The sequence below is a fragment of the Rhamphochromis longiceps genome, linkage group LG7 (genome assembly GCF_057381845.1).
Source record: "Rhamphochromis longiceps isolate RC_006_pf linkage group LG7, R_longiceps_female_GT1.1, whole genome shotgun sequence".
Taxonomy (NCBI): Eukaryota; Metazoa; Chordata; class Actinopteri; order Cichliformes; family Cichlidae; genus Rhamphochromis; species Rhamphochromis longiceps.
This window is the reverse complement of record NC_140563.1, coordinates 30,917,069-30,942,217: the sequence shown is the minus strand read 5'-3', so window position 1 is coordinate 30,942,217 and position 25,149 is coordinate 30,917,069. Positions and strand designations below refer to the sequence as shown.

The 25,149-nt window shown below is 41.0% G+C and overlaps 1 protein-coding gene across 1 annotated transcript; it reads left to right on the top strand.

Annotated features, from left to right (window-relative positions):
- The first annotated feature begins 846 nt into the window (after positions 1-846).
- eeig1b (estrogen-induced osteoclastogenesis regulator 1b) lies at positions 847-24,975 on the top strand. Its single transcript, XM_085413331.1, has 12 exons — positions 847-1,032; positions 1,307-1,563; positions 14,431-14,551; positions 14,847-14,876; positions 16,386-16,502; positions 16,591-16,637; positions 16,715-16,875; positions 16,986-17,087; positions 17,352-17,565; positions 18,111-18,229; positions 19,555-19,624; positions 19,702-24,975. Exons 2-12 carry the CDS (start codon positions 1,391-1,393, stop codon positions 19,745-19,747), a joined length of 1,200 nt encoding a protein of 399 aa, XP_085269457.1. The 5' UTR covers positions 847-1,032; positions 1,307-1,390; the 3' UTR covers positions 19,748-24,975.
- Positions 24,976-25,149: the final 174 nt, after the last annotated feature.

Below are 25,149 nucleotides of genomic sequence, written 5' to 3'. Positions count from 1 at the left end.
TTTAGTCAAAATATTTTTTCACATCTGGTTTTAATAACCTTGCTTATTACATAGCCAGATGGACGATGTTTTCTGCGTTAAATCTGGTCAACGACTTGTTAAGTCTGATAAAGCTTTAAATCTTTATATGTCTAAATGTACTTTTCTAAATCAAACCTAGCTGTTTATTAAAAATACAAACACATTTTCCTTTAAATATAACACTTATGACAAATACAAAAAAATGGGAGTTGGGCTGTGAACCAGTTGCATGTGACACCCCTAACAATGCAAGCTTTGTCCCTGATGTAATTTAAACAGGTGAGTTTTCAATAAATTCACCCCTCTACAGATGTTATGATCATAAGTTCCTACAGACTGAGATAGTTTGTGTATCAGGCTGTAAAAATGTTTATTCCTACTGTAATGCGAGACATATTAACCTTTGAGTCTACGGAGGAGCAACTCACTCACTCAAGTAGGACATTAGAGGAACTGCAGGGTGGGGTTTTTTTTTTTGGTGTTTTACATGTTTATAGAGTCAGGTCTGTCCACAGTTAAAGCAATTAGATCTAACAGAATTTTCAGACGGTTTGATTTAGGATTTATTCTTTTATTTAGGATTAGAGATCTTTTGGAAATTTCTTTCTATAATTTTGAGGAAAAAATCTGAATTCCGACTGTGCTTTTATACTATATTTTTTCTATTTTTCTAAACATTCAAAATAAATAAGTAAAATTAAAATTCAAAAGAGCCCCCATTCCCTTCCAGTGGCCTTCCTCTTCATGTTTGTTTTTAATGCAGTTCTTGGCCCCTCCTCCTCTTCACATGCGCCTCTGCCCAGACTTTGCGGACGGTCCCTGACTTCCCAGTGAGGCGTTCAGGGAGCCGCTCAGACTCACCGCCTGTCGAAGTGTGAGCAGCAGGAGGGGAAAGTTGGTGTGTTGGAAGAAACCACCCAGACCCCAGTCCTCTGCAGCGGTGTCCAGCTGTGCTGTTGTGGGCTTTTTATTTTTTTAACCATGCACGTGGAGCAGCTGATCGTCGGAGCGGTAAGCTTGTGTGTGTGCGGAGTGGTGTGGGTGTTTGCGTGGCAGCTTTTTTCACCGCGAGAGTCTGATAATGTTAGAGAGGCACAAAAATAAAAAGTCCACACATCTGAAAGTGTTTAAAATCACATAGTCGTCAGTTAGGAGTGCGTTAAATTGTATTTAAGGGATATTTTTGTGTTGTGGAGAAGGAAAAAAAATCATTAAACTTGATATTTCCAGTTCTAAAAACCTGTAAATGAAAGCGAGAGACTTTCTTCTTCTCTTTCTGTTTCAGAAATGATTAACCTAAAAGCAAAGAAGGTTGTTCCTCCTCCTCTTTAAAGCCCGAGTGTTTGTTGTTGTGCATTCATCTTCAACCATGAGCACCCTCCAGCAGCTGGGCACCATGGCCTTCCTCATGAAGAAGAAGAAGTTCAAGTTTCAGGTGCACTTCACTCTGGAGGAGCTGACAGCGGTGCCTTTTGTGAACGGAGTGCTTTTCTGTAAGATCCGCCTGGTTGATGGTGGGGACTTTGCCATCTTATCGTCCAGGTATGTAGGACACCTTCCTCGTTGTAAACCACTGAAAGCTGCACTGCATGAACTGACTGCTGTAAATGTAATCCCTCTTCGAGTCTGAGTGGATGTCTCCGCTCTGCCTCTGTTTCTGCCGGGTTTTCCACCTCAGATGAGCCTTAACAGACCTTAAACTGGCAGCCATGTGTTACTTCACCCTTGGCTGTGCTTGGAAAGTCTCCCAACTCCACCTTTCACTACACTCACACTGGGATTTACCCAGAAGTAACACACCCTTTGGTCCTTTTGGCTCATCTCTGGGGTGGTGCAGTGGTGTGTTGTTAGTTTGCTGAAGGGCTCCTGGGCAAAGGGGACTGAGGAGCGATAACGTCAGAGGCTGGAAAATGATGCCAGTGTAGTGGATTCCTATAACGGCCACTTCAGGTTCCAAAAATGAGTCACTCCCCCATAGACTATATATTTAAACGATGGCTGTAAATAAATTCTCCTCCCGCACATTTGTTATTAAGTTGGAAATCTTTACTTTTTTTAAATTTCTGCCCCCAACATCTGTCACAGCAGATGGTTGGTTCTGCCGGAGGTTTCTTCCTGTTAAATAGGATTTTTTCCTTCCCACTGTCAATATGTGCTTTGTCATAGGGAGTTGTTTGATTATTGGGGTTTTCTCTGTATTATTGTAGGTAGGGTCTTTACCTTACAGTATAAAGCATCTTGTGGTGGCTGTTGTTGTGATTTGGCACGATATAAATCAAACTGAATTGAATTGCTGTAAATTTGGACCTTTTAACATGGGAGTGTATGGGGACTGATTAACCGCTGGAGCCAGCCTCAGGTGGGCATTAGAGGAGTTGGAGTTTGTGGGTCTTCCAGGTTTACATCAGTTTTGAGCAGCTGAGGTTGCTATTGAAAGATTTGAGATAGTTGAGTAGAACATTTCACCTCATGTTTACATATAAAAGGTGAGACTGTATAGTGAACAGGTGATAGCAGAAAAGCTTGTCTGTCCAACAGCCTGGCGACCTGAAATGATCCAAACTGGTTTGGTCAGGAATTAAATCCGCCAAAAACTCTCCATCAAACCACACCCCTTCCTTATTATTCTGCTTCTCTGTGTGGGTTAAACAAATGAAATAAAACACTGTAGTGGATACACAATGGGTTGTATCCAAGATGCAGCCTCTGGGGCTGAAAAAGTGAGACAGTCTCTGTAGACTCCTGTGTTACAGTGTCCAGCAGAAATAAACATGATATAAAAAACTGATTTGGCCTCTGTGGATAATTTCCCCCTTCATAAAAACTCTATGAGGGTGAATCATTTTCTAACTCTTCTGATTGGATACTGAAAGTGGAAAAAAAAGATTAGAGGTCAGGGGCAGTAAACGAACAGGTTTAATCCAGTCTTGATTTATAGCAGAGCTGGAAAAGACAGAAGAAAACAGTGACATGCTAAAAATACGCCGAGTTGAGGAGGAGATGGACAGAATGACATAAAGAAACACAGAGGAAAGACTTTAACACTGAGACTTTGAACCTTTGACCTGGAAACAGAGAGTGAGCATCAAGAGGTTCAGACAGATATCTGGGCCAGGTGGATAAAAACCCTTTAAAGTGATCTGTAAAATCTGCAGGCCAGTGCTGCAGTGAACTGAGAGAACGCCGAGTCAGCATGTTTACTGCATGCAAATAACTGTTACTCTGAGTTCCAGGTATTCATGTATGACAGTTACCTAACTTCCCTGTGAATGTAAATGGGTGGTGCATTAAGACTGCAAGACAAACAACAGAGCAACAGGGCAGAAATGTTATTGTACAAATATATTCATACAAATATTTGGATTGGAGGCTTTTATTTTAAAGCACTGTTTGACTGTAGTTTCAAAAGTCAGACTTTCCTTTTGAATCCCTGATTGTATGTATGGGCAAAAAACCAATTTATTCTGAACTTACAGAATGAAATAATCAGAACCTGCAATGAAGCGTGCACTAGTGTTAGTTTTTTTGAGGTTTTCATAGCACATCTTCCCGCTGTAGCCCTTATCAAACCACTATCAGGACCCAGCCTATGAGGTGACGGAAAACATGTCAGATAAACAATAATAATCTGACATATTCTGTTCCTGCTGCCAAAAGCCCAAAGAAGGAGGGCTTGTTTATCCTACCACATATAAATGTCATGCATATATACTGTGCATCAGTAACACATTAATGTAGGTCAGTAAAATCAAAACACTGCAAACAGTAAACAAAGGAGCATACGTGGCCTAAGTATGTAGCATTATTAACATGGATATCTTATCTTTGGGTTAATTTAAGCATGTCAATAGACTGCATTGGTCTGGCCCTTGATGTGTATCCTGCAAACATGGCAGAATCAGCGATGTTATCACTGACGTCAAAACTGGTCATAATGTGATGGCAAAAGCTGCACGGCTGCTGCCGGTGTTTCCATGCAGAATAGAGGTCAAGAAATGAATGTCAATCAATCCTTTCAACAGCCAAAACAAATGGAAATGTCTTTGTTCTTGAAATCAAATTCACTGGCATCCACAAGCTTGTATTGCCGGACTTTTACGCTACTTACTTATACCAGCGTGTAAGCTTTGAATCATTGTGTTTTTCATGGGAAACTTACTTATCTGGCCTTTCACAGCCATCACCTCTCAGCCTTCGTCAGTGACATAAACACCATGATGGGGGTCAGTGTCATTATCGGCAAGCTCAGGAGGAAAGGTCAGAGTCTCCAGAGAAAGAGGTCAAGAGTTTCTTACTCTTCACTCAGTGGTGGAGAGTGTTTTGTTTGTTTCATTTCATTCCAATTGTTAAAAGGACAGCACAACAACATTCCTGTACATAATTTTGCATTTGACTAGACTAGGAGAGAGATCTTATTAACTGCTTGACCAATTTAGAGTAATAGAGTGACTCGGTCCTGTCCTGGTGAGATGAGGTAGACACCGGACAGGACAGTAAAGCCATTAAATGTACACCTAACACCTGCCCACTAAAAGAAAATGGTGAAGAAAATGACTGCTCTTGGAGTCCTGCCACGGGATTCTTGCATGCATTTTCACCTTAAAGTTTTTTCATGATAACCTTTAGGTGTAACAAATATGTAAAAATTGCATATAAAAAGTAGTAGACGTGGATCTGAGCCTAACCCTGAGCAGGTGAAGGCCAACCTGGTGCGTGCGAGGAGCTCAAGGAAGCCTCCCACATTCATTTCCAAAGAATAGGCTGAGTAATATCAACCACCGTCCAACAATCACATAATCCACTCATCATGAATCAGAGTAGCCATGAATGGACCATTTTATCGCACATTTGTACATGTGTGGAGCGTATTTGTATTTTGGCATTATATCAAGTCCATTGCTCACCAAGTAAATACCTGTGGAGGTGTACTTGAAGGAGGGAGAGCATCAGTCCAGTCCGATCCGTGCTTTTGTCCTTTTGTGAGGCATGTTTTTGCTCGCATAACTTTTCTTTCTTTCTGTGTTTGCTGGTTTTTGAATGCATCCTCTCTCACAGAGGTGTGCCTCTGTGCTCAGAAGCTAAAAATCCTACACTGTTATTGATTCTTTGAACTCCTTACCAATTATACAGGGACGTCTTGTACTTGAAGGCCATTAGGGATGCACTGTGCGTGATTATCAGTTACTCTTTGTTCTTTGTTCTTTGACTGGAAATTAAACGGTTATCTGTTTGTGCTGTTTATCAGCTGCCAAGAACCAAGTCAAGCTCACATTTAAAGAAATTCCTCTCTTGTACTTTAAACAATGGAAAACAGGCGTCACCCGAGACTTCAGCCAGTGTTGCACAATCGACAAACAACTGATTTATTGAAGACCTCCAGCTCCACAGCACAGCAAGTGGCTGATTTTATCAGCAGGGTCCTTCAGTGTTGTTCAGGCATTCCTCTGTAGCCTACAAGGTTAATACTCCAACACCGAGACATACCTTTATATTCACAGATTTGTTTTTCCTACAATCTGCAAAGGCACCAAATCTTTTGGCACTTTCAGCTTCACTGAGATAAAACAGCCATGCTGTCTACTGCTGATAAGAGAGTGAATTTACCTCTTTATCTTTTTGAGGCCTGTTATGCACCTGACCACATATTCATTTTTTTTACACTGCAGCAGGCTCCAAATATCTCCACACCATTGACCTGGAGTGGTACTCCCAATACACTGTATTTCATTTAAAATGCCCTAAAGTATCTTTAAGATTTGCTGCTATGTGAATAGACCTAAATTGAATTGAACTGAATTGAATTGTTGCCTAAAAGCTGGTAGGCACTTCCTTAGCATGAAAGCCAAAAGCATGGTAAATGCTTAAAAAAAGGATAGCTATACCTAGAAGCACCATGAAAGCTCGTAAATATAACCACAGACTGTATATAAGAACAGCATTTGCTGATTTGTGGACTTAAGGTTTGAAGTTTCTGTGACATCCATAGAGATGAAATAGGATGTTTACTGTAGTTATTAGCTATTAGCAGGTAATGCTACTTTGGTTCAGCAAGCTGCATGTGTAAACTTTCCATAAAGTTTCTGTCACCCGAGCACAGATTTATCAAAGGGGAAGATTATCTATAGAGGCTAAACTATTTTATTTTATATCAGGATGCAAACATGCTGATTTCTGCTGTAAATTTGGACATTTAAACTTTGGAGTCTATGTGGACTGACTCACTTTTGGAGTAAGCCTCCAGTGGACATTAGAGGAACTGCAGATTTTGCCACTTCTGTGTTGGCTGCCTTTTGTTATAACTATTTTATCATGTCTCGTTTGCTTTATCTATACAAACAGATAAATGTAAAGTGAGGTGTTTCATGTTGGATTCATCTATTGACAGGATTAGTTCCAGGTCTTTTCAGGTCACTTGGCAAAAAGTTCCCACTCCCTTTCAACATGTAAATTAATCAGAACGTTTTTTTTTTAAAATGTATTTTGTATAGTATTTTTCTCTCTCTTATTTTCATTTCTAAATGTACCTGTATATTGTTCACATGTTGAAATAAAAATGACCAAAAAATTACCAAAAAGTCATGACTGTTGAACAGACAAACTTTCTTCTGTTTCCAGTCTTTAGCTAAGCTGAGTGCTTGCTGGTTAGAGCCTTTCCTTTTGCATATAAACATGAGGATAAATGGTTTATCTAGAAAAGTGACCAAGTGGAAGTTCTTGTGTCGTTGGTTGTCTTGGAATGGGATTACAGTACGATCAACCCAAGTAAAGAAGACCAAAATGCTGACAAAACAGAGAAGGACTAGCAGAAAGGTAAACAAGAAAATGCTTCTCTTAAACACATGAAAACATATCAGCTTCTTTAAGGCTCAGTTTGATATGAATTTAATTAATTAATAAATCTTGAATTTATTGTCCCACAGCTACTTTTTAGCCTGTGGTCTCCAGCATACAGTGCTGTGAGGAAACCTCAGGAGGCAGGGTTTCTAGTAGAAGTACTCCTTAAAAAAGGGAAGTGTGAGCTGTCTGGTCTGCTGTCTGGCTTCACTAGAAATAGTCGTTTTTCTGTTTGAATGCTCAGCGTCAGGTGTGCTTCAAACTGCTGGAATACAACAAACTTTAAAGTTCCTACAAATACGGCTGGAATTGGGAAGTTTATTTAAATAGAGACATACACGGAAACATGCAACGGTAAAAAAAAAAAGTACTGGAAAAAGGAATTTAGCATTCTGGGGCCAAGCTTAGTCATTTATCATGACTGCTGTTCGTAGATGATATATGCGTTGTGTGCTGTAAAACAGGTACCTTTTATAATTAACATGGTTTTTAAAGGATGTGGTTAACAAACCTCTGCCTTTAGATTGTTTCTTCAGTTCCTCTTTTCTGTTTTAAGATCTGGAAGTCTCTTTAGATTCTCAGAAAACCCAGAGTACTCCCTGCATCACTGCACTGATACCATAAGATGTATAATCAGGTTGTGCCAATCTCGCACTTGTGCACGGCCTGTTAAACAGTGAAAATGTATGAAATACTGCGGGCCTGGATGAGGCTTTGTTTAATGTTTTATAGAGCACTGTAAATACACTCATGTGTTGGTTTATTACTTTCAGAGCAGAAATATGGCTGAAACCATGCATCAAGTTCATCACATGGGATTTTTCTTTAAAATTATTATTCCTGTAAGTGTTCTCAGAATATTCCTGGTTGACTGTCTGTTGGTTGGTTTGTTTGGAGATAATGATAGCTGTTATGGAGAAAAGCTTCTAGTTTGATTACTAGAAAAGGTGGGACATAGACTACTGTCTACATCCCACCTTAGGACACACCTGCATTGTTCCCTTGATCTGCTGACATTGGCTTCCAAGAGGGTCCTGTCTTACAAACCCATATTATGAGGCTAGAGAGGTCGTGCTGGTATTTGGAAGGATATAGTTTAATAGCCAAGAAACATCTAGACTTTTTGTTTGGTTTTTGCACTTCCCTTTCAGGATGATGATGATGGAAACCTGCACGTGGAAAAAATACGTTGATAACTCGCTAATTTCCAGCTCCATATTCTTGTGATGGAATGTGTCAGAGTAGCTATGCATGATTCACAATTCATAATAAGACTATGTTTGTTCTTAGGCTGACGCTCAGTTCATCTGCTGTCTAAAATCTGCTCTCTAGCTCCTCCCTCTTTAAGACAATTTTTATCCATCCATCCATCTTTTCAGCTACTTGACCATTTCCTGCCAGTTATCTGAATTCGGGTCACAGGTATAGCAGCCTAAGCAGAGCCAAACAGCAGCCCAAACTTCACTCTGGCTACCTCCTCCAGCTAATTTAGAGGAAGACCAAGTTGTTTCCAAGCCAGACAAATATAATCTCTGCAGTGAGTCCTGGGACTGCCCCAAGGCCTCCTCCTCAAAACACATCCGCATCACCTCAACTGGCTTCTTTCAATGTGGAGAAGCAGTGGCTTTGCTCTGAAGCCCTTTCTAATGACTAAACTCTTCACTCTGTCTCCAAGTGAGAGTCCTACCACACTTTGTGTATACAAGAGTTTCTTGTATCTTGTGTCATTCCTTAAGTCAGTACCCAGAACTCGTATGCATGGGTAAGGGTAGGAATGTTGATTGACCGATAAAGCTGCAGCTTTGCTTTTATACTGAGCTCTCTCTTCACCACAACAGCCCCTATCCATCATCAAGTTCACACTCTACTCTCCTGTTACTGTGAAAAAGACCTCAACGTACCCTCTCACTGTGACATCATACATGACCAACGGACTAAAACTGAGGTTTTGGCTCACAGGGATTACTTTTACGTACACTGAACTCACAATTAAAAACTTCATTAACGTGAAAATAGATAGTATGCTGAAGCAGTGTCACAATAGTTTGAATCCACTGACTGGTTAGCGGCCTGTTTGTGGTAGTGGTACTCTGGCCTCCCACAGTCCAAACACATGCTTGTAAGGTTAACTGGTGGTTCTGAATGTTTCTCTCTCTGTGTTAGTCTTTTGATGGATTAGTCACCTGCTGAAGTCTACCCTGCCTCTTAAACTATATCAGCTGGGATTACTGAATAGGATGGATGGATGACATGAACATCCACCAGTGGAACAGCATATGTGTGACAGAAAAAAAGGGAAGGGAGACCCATCCATTGTTTACCTCAGTGCTGGGATGGGCTCCACAGGTTAATACCGGCTCACTTTGTTACTCTACCCTTTTTGTTGTGCTTTACATTCCCTAACACAAAGTTGAGGTACAGACTTGCACATTTGGGAGCAGCTCAATATATCACCGCCTGAGTCTATCCCACCTTAAAGCTGCCACCACCCTCGACATACATCTGCTAACCACAGCCTGCTGTTATATAACAACTTATACATCACACTCTGCCAGGTCATGCAAACACACTCCCAAACACACACATACACAACCTGTCACGCTGTCTTTAAATGATTAAAAAAAAAGTTATGGCAGGGCAGAAGGTCAGGGTTTGTGTGTGTGTGTGTGTGTGTGTGTGTGTGTGTGTGTGTGTGTGTGTGTGTGTGTGTGTGTGTGTGTGTGTGTGTGTGTGTGTGTGTGTGTGTTTGTTGCGCTCATTTGTAACTCAGCCTCATTCCTCAGATTCTTTCTCCAGAAAACAATGACAGAGAGTAATCAGGGAGAGCTGGTTAAGTAAAGGTTTTGAACCCAAACACAGTTGTAGCAGCACTTCCTGCAGTTTGTAACCAAACAAGCTGCAGTGGAGACAAGGCCTTTCCAGGCTATCTGTAATGCCTCATTTGCCTCATTGTACACAGAAACTGTCTCATAGTAAAAACCACACAAAGAAACGATTTACATGCAGCACAACAGTTAGAGTAAAATCTAGATTTATATACTTATCCATGTGTATTTCACCACTGACATCAAATCTTTTTTTTTTTGAGGTAGACCTAGTGAACACACATAGAAACTCAAAACAATGTCACAAATTTGATGTCAAAAATCAAGAAAAACAAAATGATATGCAATTAATCCTACTCATGGCCTCTCATTCAGACATGACAAATGCACTGAAGATGTGAGAGAGATTTTAGTGTATTTTTGTATTTTCACTTGAGCCATAAATACTTTATTTGTTTTTATATGATAAGTGTCAGAGCAGCCATAGATTTGTCCTTAAATGTGTCAATGACTCTGTAATCATGAATTTTGTGCAGGGTGTGGAGAGTGGCCTGGTCCCCGAAGAATCTCTTAACGGACCGTCTTTCCTTTTAAACATGGCTAAAACTTAGACATGTTGACTGATTGCTTCCAGTCTCTGTGTGATTTAAGATGACTTTAAAGCATCAAAAGGACTGCAGCGCAATTTTGTTTTGAATTCAGATGCTGCATGGATGCAGATATAATGCACTGAAATGTGTCATTCTAAGTGTTTGTATTTTCTGAACTTACTTAGATTTTGTTGCTCCACTCTCCATAGTTGTGACAAAGTGACCATGTGACCTGTGCTTGTATCTACCTGTCGTACAAAGGTGCATTTGTGAGGGCGGACGGGCTGTAAGAATAGAAGCTGCAGAACCAGTCTGACCGTTTCCTGCCTCCGTCAGGCAGCCGGCCGCCTCCGAGAGTTTCATGAGTTGCACATTTCAGGTCACCCTTCAGATAAGTGAAGTAGGAAAAGTTCCAGCGATAAAGCTAACGTGGGAAAAGAATGCCTCAGATACTGAGTCATGTACTTATCATGGATTGCATTAAAGCAAACAAAAAAGTAAAAGTTATGTAACACAGTGTGTGTTTCTCTCTGGGGCTGTTACTCAGAATTATTAGCAAGAAAATAGAGGACAGAAACGGCATAAAATACCAAAGAAATTAGTAATGACATGTCCCAGCATGCAGTGTTATCTGTTTTTCATTTCCTGTTTGTCTAAAGTTGGAGTGACGTTTTAAACAGTTTAGCTTTTGTATCACACGTAGTTGATGTATAGGGATTTTAAACCTCAGCAGGCCTTAATAATAGATAAAATGCTACTGTGCGTCTCTTAGCTACATTTTTTTCATGTATAAAACTCTTATCATTACCAATATCTGAACAATAACACAACTTAAAAAGATAAGACTGTTTCCAGCTCCCTCTGTTAGCGCTAAAGGCCAACAAACTGATTCTAAGACTTAAAAATCTAAAGGGTACAAGGATTTTGATGCAAGTCAGCGCAGTTAGATTATTTTTTGAACCAAACAATCAAGATGTGATTGAAGTGCAAACCTTTATTTCTAAGGGTTCAACACAAGTATTAACTGACAGAGGATCAAAATTAGTGTGGAACCCATGCATGTCATGAAATGCTGTGTTTCCTCACCAGATGCTCTGCCAGGCCTTTATTGTGGCCACCTTCCGTTGCTGCTTGTTTGTGTCTCTCTGTAGTTTTGCATATAATAACTGAAAACTGCTCTGTTAGACTGAGATCAGGCGACTGGCTTGTTCCTTGTCTGTGCATTGAGAATCTCTAGAGTTGCTTTTGCAGTTTGTGTGTTTGTTAGCAGTCTAGCCTGCACAGTTTTCATGATATGATTTTCCAATTTTGTGTGATGGTAGATACCAATAACAGCTCAAAAACTGGGTCAAGGTCACATCAAATATGTCAATAAATCAGTAAAGACTCAACATGAGTACTTTGGTTGGCTTGACACTGACTTTCATTGTTAGCGCCCAAGGTCAAAGATGACCATAAAAAACAATTTCACTAGCTGGGCCCACGTCCTCATTTTAGGTTTGACAGTGTTTTAGTAGGTAAAGGTGAATGCTTGGACATGAATAGAGCTGTGGTTTGGGGAAGGCCTCGAAGGGGACTGGCGACGGCTCCCGGGCCTGACAGATCCTCATGTACTAAATAGGAGTGAAGAAGTTAAAGAATTGAGAACAAGGAGGGAGGGAGGGCGGGGCACATAAACGAGAATGAACAGTTTGCGGAACTGGGGGAACCTATATAGATGACACCAATGAGCGCGTTTGGAGGCGTGGTCCCGCTCCTGAAATTCCGATACATAATCTCCAATTCAGTTATAGCACTTGCCTTTCGGGTGTACCTATGCTCTTGTTTGCACTGTGAAGCTCTATGTGGAGAGTTTTGCAGAGTCTTAGTATTAATTCATCCTGCTGCTTCATCAGTAAAACCAGTGACCTGGGTCCACTGGCATAACGCTCCCTCCACCATGTTTGACAGATGATGTGGTGTACTTCAGATCATAATCGTGTTTTTCTCCTTTTCCAAACTTTTCAAGTTAATCTTGGTTTCATCAATATAATAAAATAAAAATATATATTTTCCAGATCCATTATGACTCGTTTAGATTTTTTCCACCAGAGTCTGATCTGATTGTCCTGTTCTTGAGTGTAACCAGTGGTTTGCACCTTCTGGTAAACCTTGTGCATTTCCATACTAACCAGGCTAGCTAGCTGATAACTCCACCCCCTCCAAATATGGCCACTTCTGTATTGTGGCTAAAAGGTTACATTTGTGGTGGCTATGTCCATCTTGGAAACAACTCAGAGAGCTGCAATTCAGATATGTTAGAGATGTGTGTTGGTGTACATAAAATGTAGGGAAGGATCGGCTGGAGCTGCATGGTTTGCATGTTCCAAAGGGCAAAATTACAGGACTATCTGTTCTCAGCAGTGCAGCCGGCTGAGTCTGCATATGTGTATGTTGTGTAAGTGGACAAATCATGCGGCGTTTCCTTTGACATGAGCGATGCAGGGAGAGATAACAGCAGAATTTAACTTTCAGGTTGAGACAAGCCCGGCATGCAGACGGATGGACTGCGTGCAGAAAAGTGAGCTCAATTCATTGACTGCTTTAGTGTTAGTTTACACTGCTGCAGATTCTTCCTCTTTGTAGGTTGACAGCGTGTCTGCACAGGAGGGGCAGTGTGGGCAGCTGTGGCTTCACTTCACAGGTGCAAAGCTAAACTACTGTAGTTAAACACAAAAAATAGAGGTGGGCTTTGTTTTTGTAGACTCTCAGACATGCAGCTGCAGGAAAAGTGCATTTCTGTCCCAGCAGGTTCATTCTACAATAATGTGTCCCCTTAGGCCTAATTTTTGGAAACCATGTAAAGGTCCCCAAGCTGTAAAATGTACATATTTGCACTGTTAATTAACCAGATCAATGGTGGCCCTTCCAGGTTATCCATGTGAGAATCATATCACTAAACCCTATGTCATGCACTCACCAAACCCTGCAGCACAGATATCGAAGACTGTCTTTTCTTACAGGATTTCTTTGTGTTGCATCAGAGTTTGTACAGTTTGTCCAACCCTGTTTTCGCCCCTTTGCTTTGGCTTATATTTTAAGTTATTTACGACACCTATAGTGCTGTTCGACTGGAAAGCGTGAGGGCAAGAAATAAAAACAATATGCAGATAAACACCAAATCTGTTTCCAATCAGAGCAAGTGGAAACCCCCTCAGCAGAGTCTGACGTGCCACGTCCCGGGATGAGATCATCTGGGCCATCAGCTGCTCGGTCTCGAGGACGTTCTCTAGAAAAACAGCCAGAGAAAACAGTCCGTGTCGTCCTATTGATCCTGAAGATAATAACACTTCTAATATAAACACATTTGCTCTTTCACATGCTCAGCCTCCAGCATATTTCCCCAGCTGTTACAATACCCACAGTTCACTTTGTGCTAATGGGCCAATAAATCCGCTGCAGCCTTGTTTGTTTTCCCCTGCATGATGAAGGCTGGGGTTACATTATTCTGTCGGACAAACCGAATAATGCTGGAATGCTTTTTAATCAGAGTAAAGCATCACATCAGTTAAACCTCTGGGATATCGATTTGGAGGGTGGAATGGTTTTACATGTGGGGGCCACTGATGCTTTTTCCCTCCTCATCTTTTCTGGCTGTTTTTCACTCGTTTTGCATTCAGTGAGCATCAGTGTCGCTGCTGGTAGCACGAGGCGATACCTGGACTCTACAGAGGTTTCACAGGTAGTCCAGCTCCTCCAGGAAGGCACAGCAATACATGCCACTGCCACAGGTTTGCTGTGTTTCCCACAGTCTCTAACACTTTGATTTTATCTATCTATTCAAATGAAGGTCTCCAAAGATAAAATCATAAAGATGATAATATTTGAGCTGCTTTTTAATAGATGTGTGGTAAAGCGAGGACCCAAAAACAGGGCTGGCTGATACATGGGCCATAAACAAAGTCCAAGCAGGTGAAGTGAAGCACAACTATGTGTATATTAAGAAGTCCGATTAAAGCCTTAATTCTCTGCAGTTTGGCTTGTAGGGGGGTGGGGGTGAATTGAGGTAAAGGTGCAAACATTTATAGTATAAATTCCAGGATTTACTCTTTACACCTGTTTACACTGTAAACTGTGTGACAGTCTAACTACAGCAGGTACATCTGTGTGTGTGTTTGCAGGGAGGAGGTGCAGCAGAACTCCGTCCGATGGAGGAAGAAGTTCTCCTTTGTGTGCAAGATGAGCGCCAATCCGATCAGTGGAGTGTTGGACCCCTGCATCTGCAGAGTGTCTGTACGCAAGGTAAACTACAACTCCCATGCTCTTCTGGGACATAGAGTGCCTGATTACCTCAACACAAGGCCAAACAATTGTTTTTAGATTATTGCAGAAAATTAGCTCTGTGGGAACATTTAGCTGACGCTAAATTTTTTAATGAACTGCTTCATCAAGCTTTTCAGGCGAGCAGTATCCTCCTTAATTCAAAGGTGACGCCTGCACCTGTCCCACTTTCAGCTCCATACTGGAACCATGTGACGCGTTATGAGTGGTCAGCAGGGTGAATCACCAGTGTTTCTGTGTTTCTGTGTCTCTACAGGAGCTCAAAGGAGGAAAGGCCTTCTCAAAGGTGAGTTTATAACCTGTTTATGTCCTAAAACTGTTGGATGAACTGTTGGACTCATAAACGTTATAGTGCACAGATTTACAGTGCATTAAACACAGTAAAGTCTTCATCTCACAGAGACATGTGACGGGACAGTCATAGGGTGATGACTATAAGCAGTAGCCAGTAAAACACTGTTTACTGTCTGCTCATGTAGGTTACAGTCAGCTGTTTGAGCTACAGCAGCTGCGATGAATGACGGGAATATTGTCACCTCACTGCAGAGCCATTTTATATCCGCATGTTGACTGCAGGGCTCCCTCTATGCTGAGTAATATGTGTGTTTATCTATTTGGGGTTTAATGTTTCCCTGGGGTTGTTTTATGGCTCTTCGCCATTATTTCTTGCCTTTATTTGATTCTTTCGTGCAGTTTAGGTTTTGATTCAGTTACACTTTGAAGTGTTTTGGCAGCTTTGAGGTTATTTGGTGTTGTTTTGGATGGTTTTCTGTCTCCTTGAGGTGGTTTTATGCACATTTGAGGTTTTCTTGTACTTCTTTTGGGTTGTTTGGTGTCTCTTTGGGGTCATTGTTTGCCTCTTTGGTGGTTTAATGGTCTATTTGGGGTAGTTTGTGTGTCTATGTTTTGTGCCTCCTTAAGGTTCCTTTGTGTACCTTTGGGTTCATTTAGTGGCTCTGAAAGGTTTAGTGTTTCCTTTGGGTTGTTTTATGCCTCTTTCGTTTTTGTTATGTACTTTTAAGTCTTTTAATTACTTTTTGGATGTTGTTGTGCATCTTTAGGGTTGTTTTGTGCATCTCTGTAGCTTCATGCACCTCTTAAACGACAAGCATTGGTTTTTATTTGATTACTGTTGGTTTGCATCCAGTTTTTTTGCACCTCATAGTTGTTTTACATATTTTTGTTTTGCTCTTCTTTGTAATTATTCAGTTCCTCCTTTACTGATTGAAACCTCTTTGTAGTTTTGGGCTTTTGTGCCTCTTTTTGTTTGTTTCCTGTGACAAACTGTGGGAAAGACAGACCAATCAGATAAAAGCATGCTTGTAGGCTGAGTGAAGGAACAACTATTTATTTGGTCTCGGACAAATATTGATGATATTTTCAGATTCAGTCCAAGCAGAAATTAGAATGTGCAGCAGCACTTTTGCTGTTTGTGTAAACTCACACACATGCAATCCACCACGAGCTGTGGCCCATCCAGTAGGAAGTAGAGCTGAGTGGGCAGAAAACAGTGAGTGAGGAGGTTAAAGGAGGTCATTGACTTGCACATTAAGTCACTCTCTCCTATTTTCCTTCATTGACTTCCTTACATGAGGGCATGGATTGTCAGCGGCAGACAAAAACAAATATTTTTAACCAAGTGGTAGTAGAAGAAGAAGAAGTCCTGCTGCTTCAGATCTGTGAGGGGAACAAATTAAAAGCCCATGAGCCACACCTGATGGCGACCGTGGTCGTTACAACATGGCTTTTTCATTTTCTGTTGCTTTCTGACGTCTGTCTGTCTGTCTGTCTCCAGCTGGGTTTTGCTGATCTCAACATTTCCGAGTTTGCTGGTTCAGGCTCGACTGTCCGCTGCTGCATCCTGGAGGGCTATGACACCAAAAACACTCGGCAAGACAACTCTATTCTCAAGGCAGGAAAACACACACACACACACACACACACACTGACCTGATTAGTGCTCAGGTCTAGTAACACATCTGTTTTGTTTTTTTTTATAGGTAACAATTGGGATGACCCTTCTGTCGGGGGATCCCTGCTTTAAAACGTGAGCTCCTTCAATTTGTCTGAGCAACACATGTAACAATTAAAGCTTTCTTTGTAACACATAAATTATATTTCCAGGCCTCCCAGTACGGCCAAATCCATTTCCATCGGGGATGAGGACCCCAACCTGCAGCTGGACTGTAAGGGGGAGAGCACTGACGCCACTTTGCAGCCACCAGGGGGCATCGTGGAGGGACCTCGGTCCTTCAAACCCCGACAGTCATCAGAGCGCAGCTCAGGTAAGTCGTTGGTGTAGATGTACCTTGATTAATGTAGCGTATTTTTAGGGATCCTAAGGATGTTTTCACGGTTCGAGGTGTTAATGCCGGAGCTATGTTTGTGTGTGCAGGGCTGCCCGAGGAGGGAGGGAGTGTCTCCAGTCCGGACGAAGTCTTTCAGATCGGTCATTTTCGCAGCTCCAGCTACGCCAGCCAGCACAGCAAGATATCAGGTCAGAGAGCTTTAACTTCCTCGTGCAAACGTGCAAAACATGAAGGAAATAAACACAAATAAACATCTGTTTCCATTCTATCCTTTCTATCTCATCCACCCTGTTCACTTTACTTATTTTTTTGTTCCTCTCCTCATCCCCTTCCTCTCATTTTTATTCCTTTCCGCTTCCCATTCCTTTCCTCTTTCTTCTCTTCCTATCAATCTTCCTTTCCTTTCCTTTCCTTTCCACTTCCTTTCCTTTCCTTTCCTTTCCTTTCCTCAGGTTACAGCACCGGTCACTCTCGCTGCTCCAGCCTGAACGATCTCAGCCACCACAGGAACACCTCCTCCAGCAGCGGCACCTCCTGCGGGCTCGGCCACCCCTCTCAGCCGCTTCCCTCCACCCCCACTGAGCCGCACCGCCAAGCGACCCCCACCAAGCCAGAGAGACCTCCTCCTCCCTCTGCTGTGGCCATCTTGTCCAACAGATCCTCCAGGTAGATAGACTCACACACAGCTGCACCTCAGAGGAAACCCACCTGCCGCTGCATGTTCTCAGCCTCGCTGATGTCATGGCGAGGCATGTCAGGACTCCGTGGCGTCGATAAAAGGCCGGAGATGGTTCTCAGGCATGTGTGAACCTACATGCCTGAGATTCTCTGGAAGAGTGTGAAGCATTTGGCTGGAATTCACACACGCCGATACATCTGCTACTCGGAGACCTGCAGTTTTCAGCTTCATCTTGCTTGCACACATTTGCATATATCAGTTAAAAGGTTAACAAGGAACCAACCAACTCCTAGCAGCCAAACCCTTTCCCCTCCCCACTGATTAAAAATATTAATATGTTGATTTTATTTTTTTATTAGTAAGATATCAGTAGATGATTCATGAAGGTGAAACGACAGGTGGGGCAGGTGTCACTACAGAAGAATTACAACCCACAGAGCTCCAGAATGAATTTGTCAGCGCTTCACTGTGAAGCTGTGTTTGTGTTTCAGACGTGACTTTTTCTCTGGTTTGTGTTCGGTCCAACAAACAGGAGGAAGAAGGAACCCGTGGAGAAGCAGCCCAGCTGTGTGGACGACACCCGCATCGATGCAGACGCTATCGTGGACACGATCGTAAAGAGCCAGGACTTTGACAGCAGCAACAACGAAGGTCGGCCAGAGTCCCGATTATCTGGACTTAGTTTCAGCCACAGGACAAATATCAAAGGCAGTATCAGCTTCTGGCTCTGAAACGTGTCAAACTTGCATTAAATCCTCCTGTTGGCCACCAGAGGGCGGCTCCTGCAGCAGCATAAAGATGTCAGATAGCACAGAACTCATCACTTTCCCGATGAAGTCCTGATGAGAATCAGGTTGAACTGGCTTCAATATGATGCTCATTTTATAATTTGATGTCCTCATGAACGTCCAGGAGGACAATTAATCTGTCTGCTGCAAAGCTCACAGGATGATTTTGGTTAAGAAGTGTCTGAGACTTTTACACTTTCCATTGTTACAGTGTACACCTGTAGTTGAGTCAGAGCAAAGTTGGGTTAACCTCTCATCGTACGAGAAACACCAAAGTTTGGAACTAGCTCAAGGCTTGCTCCTCCAAAGGGTTTGGAGGAGTTGGTTCACCTGCACAAGTGAGCCACACTAAGGGTGGAAAAGACCCAGAGTTTGATTTAAACTGACTAAACAGCGCAGGTGTGAAAACAGACTTTATCCTCTTATAAAGAAAGTGGAAATAATTCCAGTTTTGAACCCAGTTTAACATAAACGGATATTTTTTTGAAGACTAACGAGTGGCCAATCAGATTTAACTCAGAAATCAGTGTTGAGGGACCAGCAGCACGAGGACTGATGGCGGTGATGGTATGTGTGGGCTCAGTTTCACTTCACAACAAATAAATTCTTTGTGTATTGTGACCTCAGTCTTCTTGAGTACTCATTACTGGACGTTCCACACTCTAGGATATCGCCCCCTGGTGACTGTACACAGCTACGACATCTAAATACCCGTTCACATGAATCAAAACTTGTAAAAAAAAAACGTTAAAAGTAGAAAAAAAGTAGAGTATTGTTTTGGAAAAAACCCTTTAACTTTAGTCATTGTGTCATTGTGGGCAAAGGTGTGGAAATATTTGCTGATACGGGGATGAGTTTTACTGTATTATCGTTTTGGAACTTTTTAAGCCTTGTTTTATTAAAATGAAGTTTCCACCTTCATTTTAATAAAAACATGCAAACTAAACCCAACAGATTGAGTAAAACTAAACTGAAACAAGAAAACTCACTCTGGAAACCAGGTTTGACTAAAAGGAATTTAAAAAAGCTCAAAATTTAAGTTATAACACGTCTGAGCTCCACACAGACACGATGGTCCCTGTAGCAAAATAATGGGCTACTGTATGTCCATCTTTTATATGCAGTCTGTGGTTTTGGGACAACATGTGAGCGTCACCGCAGTAACATCTCTGGGCTCATTTTTTTCAGACAGCAACTTGAGACTGTTTATCAGCAAAGACGGGACCACAGCCCTCAGCGGGACGCATCTCGCCAACAGGTATCATCTCACTCGCCGTATCTTTCTCTCGACGATCATCTTTCATAAAAACTCACCTGTTTCTGTTCTTTTCCCAGAGTAACTCCTGGCATCTTTGAGCCGGTGGTCATCGAGACTCACTGATACCCACGCTCCTCTCGCCTCATTGCCGTCTCTCTGACGTCCGATTGTCTCCGTGCGTGCAAACATGTGCACAAAACTTCATGTGTGATCACCGTGGTGCAGATGTTGAGCCTTCTAGTGTTTTTAATCAGGTGGCGGGACGGGTGTAACACACGGGTACAGTGTTTTCTCAGACAGTAGACTGATTTTAACCTGTTTTTAACCTCTAACAAAGGTCATCATTTCTAATTTTACTGGTTTTAAGCACTTTTAAAACTGCTCCAGCCTGCTTCTGTGTGTCGCGTTATGTTACAGCTCTTTTGGTTAGACTGTGCCCTCTGTTTTAAAGTAAAACTCTTCCTCGTGGAGTAGCCTGTCTTTTAGCGGCGGAAGCCTCTATTTTGCATTTTCTGCAGGAAGTGTTGATCAGGTTTAAATGTGATGTTGAAGAGCCTGATGAGTACCAGGGGGAAGCATGCACAGAAATCAGTAATTCATGCTCTCAAAGAAACTAGGTTAAGGGTCTAAATCTAGAATTTAACCTGTAAACCCAGCAGTCAAACTGTAACAAAACTGGCAGTGAGGCAGATATAAAATAACTAAAAGCAGATCCAGAAAACAGCTTCCAAATGTCGAACGTAAAACATGAAATGAAATCCAAGCAACCCCAAAGAGATTTGAAATAAAACATAAAGAGGAATAAAATGACCATACTAAGCAAAAATTCAAAAATTTATAACAACGCTAAAGGGTCTGAAACTGCTTTAATCAGCTGCACAGTTACATAAAACAGCCTGAGAGACACAAAGACGTATCCTGATTCCTACGTCAGGCTTGTGCTCAGAGGCGCGTTTTCTCATAATCCGTCCATGAGTGCAGTGCAGCAGCAAGGGAGACCTAACATATACGAGGCCATGGAAAATCTCAAAGTGAGCCACTTACATTCAGACAGAATTCACCTGTTAAATATTAATCAGTGATGCTGACATTTGAGAAAACCTGTTTATGTTTTCTTCACTAAGCTGGGAGCATCAATTACTAATTTGTGTGTTCAGGTTAGTTTTTATTTTTCCCTTCTGTGACTTCAGGACTTTTTCAGTTTTTCACTCTGTTGTTCGGCTTTTCTTCTTTTCGCTACACTGGGTGTGTTTCAGACGAGTCCCCGAGGACGTCTATAAAAGTTGCTGACTCTGTCACATAATCAGTCACTGAACACTGGTACCAGTGAGAAGCACACCCAGTCAACCTCTGACCAGGGCTCCGTGCACACATTACTTGAACAACACCTTAGGAACCACTGCATTCTGGGAACTGTAGTGCGACACTGAAACAAGGGTGCTTCTGTCAGCTGGTTGGGACTTTAGAGTTTCTGAGAAAATACAGGACAGAAGATGTCAGACTGTGAAAGCTTCCCTTTAACCAGTGGACAGATTTATGGTTTAGTGTTAGGTTGCATTTTAGCCACATGCTAAATAGATATATTTTCAACTTTCAGATAAAGTGTCATACTTGCAAGGCCGTATTAGGGCTATTGGAGATGTGGAAAAAGTATGAGGCTGCGTGAGGTTTGTCAGGGGTAAAATTCAGAGGTAAAAAGTGACAAATGTATGAGACCAAACTGAAAAATTTACAGGACAAAAATGGCAAATTTGAGAAAGAAAAAGAAGGATAGATTAACAACAAACTGTCCAATTTACAAGAATTAATCTGGGAAATTTTGGAGAAAAAGCAGGCAAAAACTAGAGCAATCTTGTCAAATGTAATAGGATAAACTGGGAAAAAATTAACAAACTTCTGACAGATTTAAAGAGAAACACGAATGGTGATCTTTAGTCAAGGATACATTTTGCTTCATTTTTCAAGGTTAAGTTTGAAAAATTCACCAACAGCATCACATATTAATATAAAAGCAAATCGATCTACACGTTTGTTTTGATGGAAACGCTCCCCGAGCGCTTGTCCTGCAGGTTTTTCCTCTGAATTTTACACCCCTTACGTTTTTGTCCCTTCAGTGCTTTCAATACGTCCCATTTCATTTCTGTGTGAGAAGAAATCAATGCTAACTTAGCCCTGGATAGATTTGGTAGAGTAAATTTGAAGGAAGTCATGAACAACATGTAGGGGCAGTAAACAGGAGCTGAAGCATCACTTTCACCCCTGTTATGACGCTATCTCGTCAATATTTCTGCCTTTGGATTTGATGAGGACCCAAAAGTCCCAGAGAGACGCTCTTCGTTCAGGCTGAGCAAAAATCAGCCTGGAACTGAAACTAAAGCTTTTATCCTTTTATGTTATTTTAATGTTATTTGATCACTGTGTTTTTACTTATTTACACTGTTTTGCACATGTGAACTCTCCGAGGCGAATTAGAAACCACTAAAAGGAAACAGAGGTGGCACAGTTGTCCAAAACAACATGAAATCTTCTGTTTTTAAATATCTTATTTCATCTCTGTTGGCTTAATGCCCGCAGAGCCTTTGTTCATATGGCTGGCCATATGTAACCATCCATCCTCTGCACTTACTAAGTACTTATTAACTTTTTAAATTCCAATGATCTCATAAACCTGTCATAAATGTGAGGTTTTGTGGGGGCTTTACTTCCTTTCTCAGCCACATTTTATTTCCAACGTTGGCCTTTCTCTGATATTAAGTACACACAAATAGGCTGAATCCAGAATGTGTGCATTTTAAGGCAGGAGATCTATATTGAGGGCCTGCTCTGCTCCACTGCTCCACACTTTTAATGGTACTAGCCCCTCAGTTCATCCACTCTCTAAGAGAAATAGTTTAAGCACCTGTCTCTTTATAAGAACCCTCTTGTTATAAGCCAACTTTCCAATGACTGGTCAGCTTCTGGAAGCCTGCAGAGGAGCAAATCAGGGTTTCTGAGCTGTATTGTCTATTTCATGCAAAACTGACATCAGCACATCATGAGAGCAGAATGTTTTTTGCTCACAGGAACTACTCTTATCAGTGTTTACCTCATTTTTGTAAAATATGTAACGTTATAATATTATATATTTAACAGAAAGTAAGAAATAAACCCTTTTTAACAACAAGTGACATCACAACAAGCTAAGAAATTGACGTTAGCAGGCAAAATGACTATAAGCACAATATTAGCATTGCCTATTTTTGCATCCATCCATTTAGGTGCTCATTCACCTTTGGAACCACAATCAATGTCGTTTTACTTGCTCATAGCCTGCCATCGTTCTGGCTCCACACTGACAAACAAAGCAGTGTTTTTACCAAAAAGATTAACTTCAGTCAGAACTCTGCATTTTGTAGCTTTGGGCAGTTTAGGTTTTGTGCATGTGCTGCAACAAGGAAAATAAAACTCCTTTTTCCTCATTGCTTTTGCAAGGCTTGTGCAGACTTAGCGTGTTGAGCTAGCAGTGATACTGTGGGCTGGTGTTGGCTGTAGTGAGGTCAGTCCCACAGCTGCAGCAGCACAAAGCCTCTGTTGTGCGAGTACTGACAGTATACAATAGATCTTCACCCCCCCACGGGACTCATTTGTGCATTTGTGATTATGTTCATGCTGCAAGATGTGCATGCAGGCCATGCATCTCTGACTGATATGAAAGGATGTACTGTATAATAGACAGTTTTTTTAAGCTTCTGGTGCATCAAGTCATGCAAAAGTATAAGTAAGTTGTAAGCAAGTACTGGATACTTGGGACATCTAGAGTTTTGTTAGGTTCACTACTCCTCAAAAGTTTAGGATTGCTTAGAAAAGTCCTTCTTTGCTGAAAATAAAGTAGTTTTCTTTTTTTATTTAATATAACATTAAATTCATGTTAACTATTTTAAATAAAATGTGATTAATGAAACTGTTAATTATAAATCCTCCGATATTGTGTTAACCATTGGAAGTTTATCATATTAAAAAGCCTGCTAATCATTATATAAAGTCGTTAGGCTCTGTATGTTATCCACAGCTTTCATAATTTGTAGAATATGGAAGCTTGTTTCTGCCACTGAAAGAATAAGTTCTTTTCTCAGATGTTTGAGCTAGGAACTTAGATTTTTTTAGATAATAACCTGAAATTTTCACTTAATCTGGCAAAAACTGTTTTTGTTTTTGTGTTTATTTTCAATAATGGGACAGGCAGAACTACAGGCAGACATTTTCATGCAGCCATGCGTACTACTCCCTCCACAGAACACAGTAACTGGCTGTCACCAGAAAAGAAAGAGGTTCACAACTGACAAAGTCCATAAGGTGTTCAGATTGCAGCTTCATTAGACGGTAACCATAACAGTCAGACTGGGTTCATTAATGAAGGGAGTAGTACACACTGTTGCATTAGGTAACAGTCTGTCATAGATACATGTATGTATGATACATTAATTTTTTGAAGCACTTTTCTAAGTGATCCCCAACTTTAACCTGTACTATTTAATAATTATGCACCTATCTTTATCGCCATATTTTCCATTAACAGTCCATGTTTGTCATTGTTGTGTGTATGTATGTATGAAATGTGTGATGTGGTAACCATATAGTCTATTTTCCTTTTATTTCCAGACCAGCAGGCTGGTCTGCAGCACAGATCTGTGTGTAAAAGCTTATATTTTATGGTAAGATGTGACTAAACAGTAATTATTTACAGTGCAGCCTGGAGTTACTGGGGAAAGTGTGCAGTAAAGGGATCTGTCTGCTACTGTGATTTCTTCTAGAAATACTTACTCTTTCTTTGTACTTGACCATATGTAACCTTGTGATCTTATTAAGCAATTTCTGCGTGTGGTGAAATGTTTTTTATTATTATTATTATCATTTCTGATGATTTGAAATGAAATTGTTGGGGCCAGGGTTATGTTGCAGTGGTAGCTGTGGTACTGATTTAACAAGATGGGGTTTGGTAAAGGGAATATATACTTCACAAAACATTTTCCACCATATTTTAAAATGTATTTATATTAAAGGTAAAATCACTAAATGTGTAGAAATATAATAAATGCATATAAAATATCTAATATGAGCATTAATGTTGGGTGAAAATAATTTTGTTGAATAAATTGGTGCATTTCTGGGTTTTTGAGAATAAAAAATCAGTTGTTGTTTTTTTGTTTTCAAATGCTTTCTAACTCCGTGCACACATATTTTTACTCCTTGTGTTAAAATATTGGGAAATGTTCCAAGAATAACTACAATGTTAATAAATGTTAATAACTACATGTGAACGGAGGAGTTGTGATGAACATGAAAACCAAATAAACTGTCAAAGTCTGGATTTATCTTCTTTCTTTAACTGCCTCATCTCTTTGTTTGCACATGTCACATGATACTACACCTTAACACAAGTGTTATTATATACAGTCACGCCGGAAAAGTTTGTAAGTACATGCAATGAAAATATGGAGACAAACAAAAGTTGAAACGATGCCTTCAGGAGACGGTGGTATATTTGA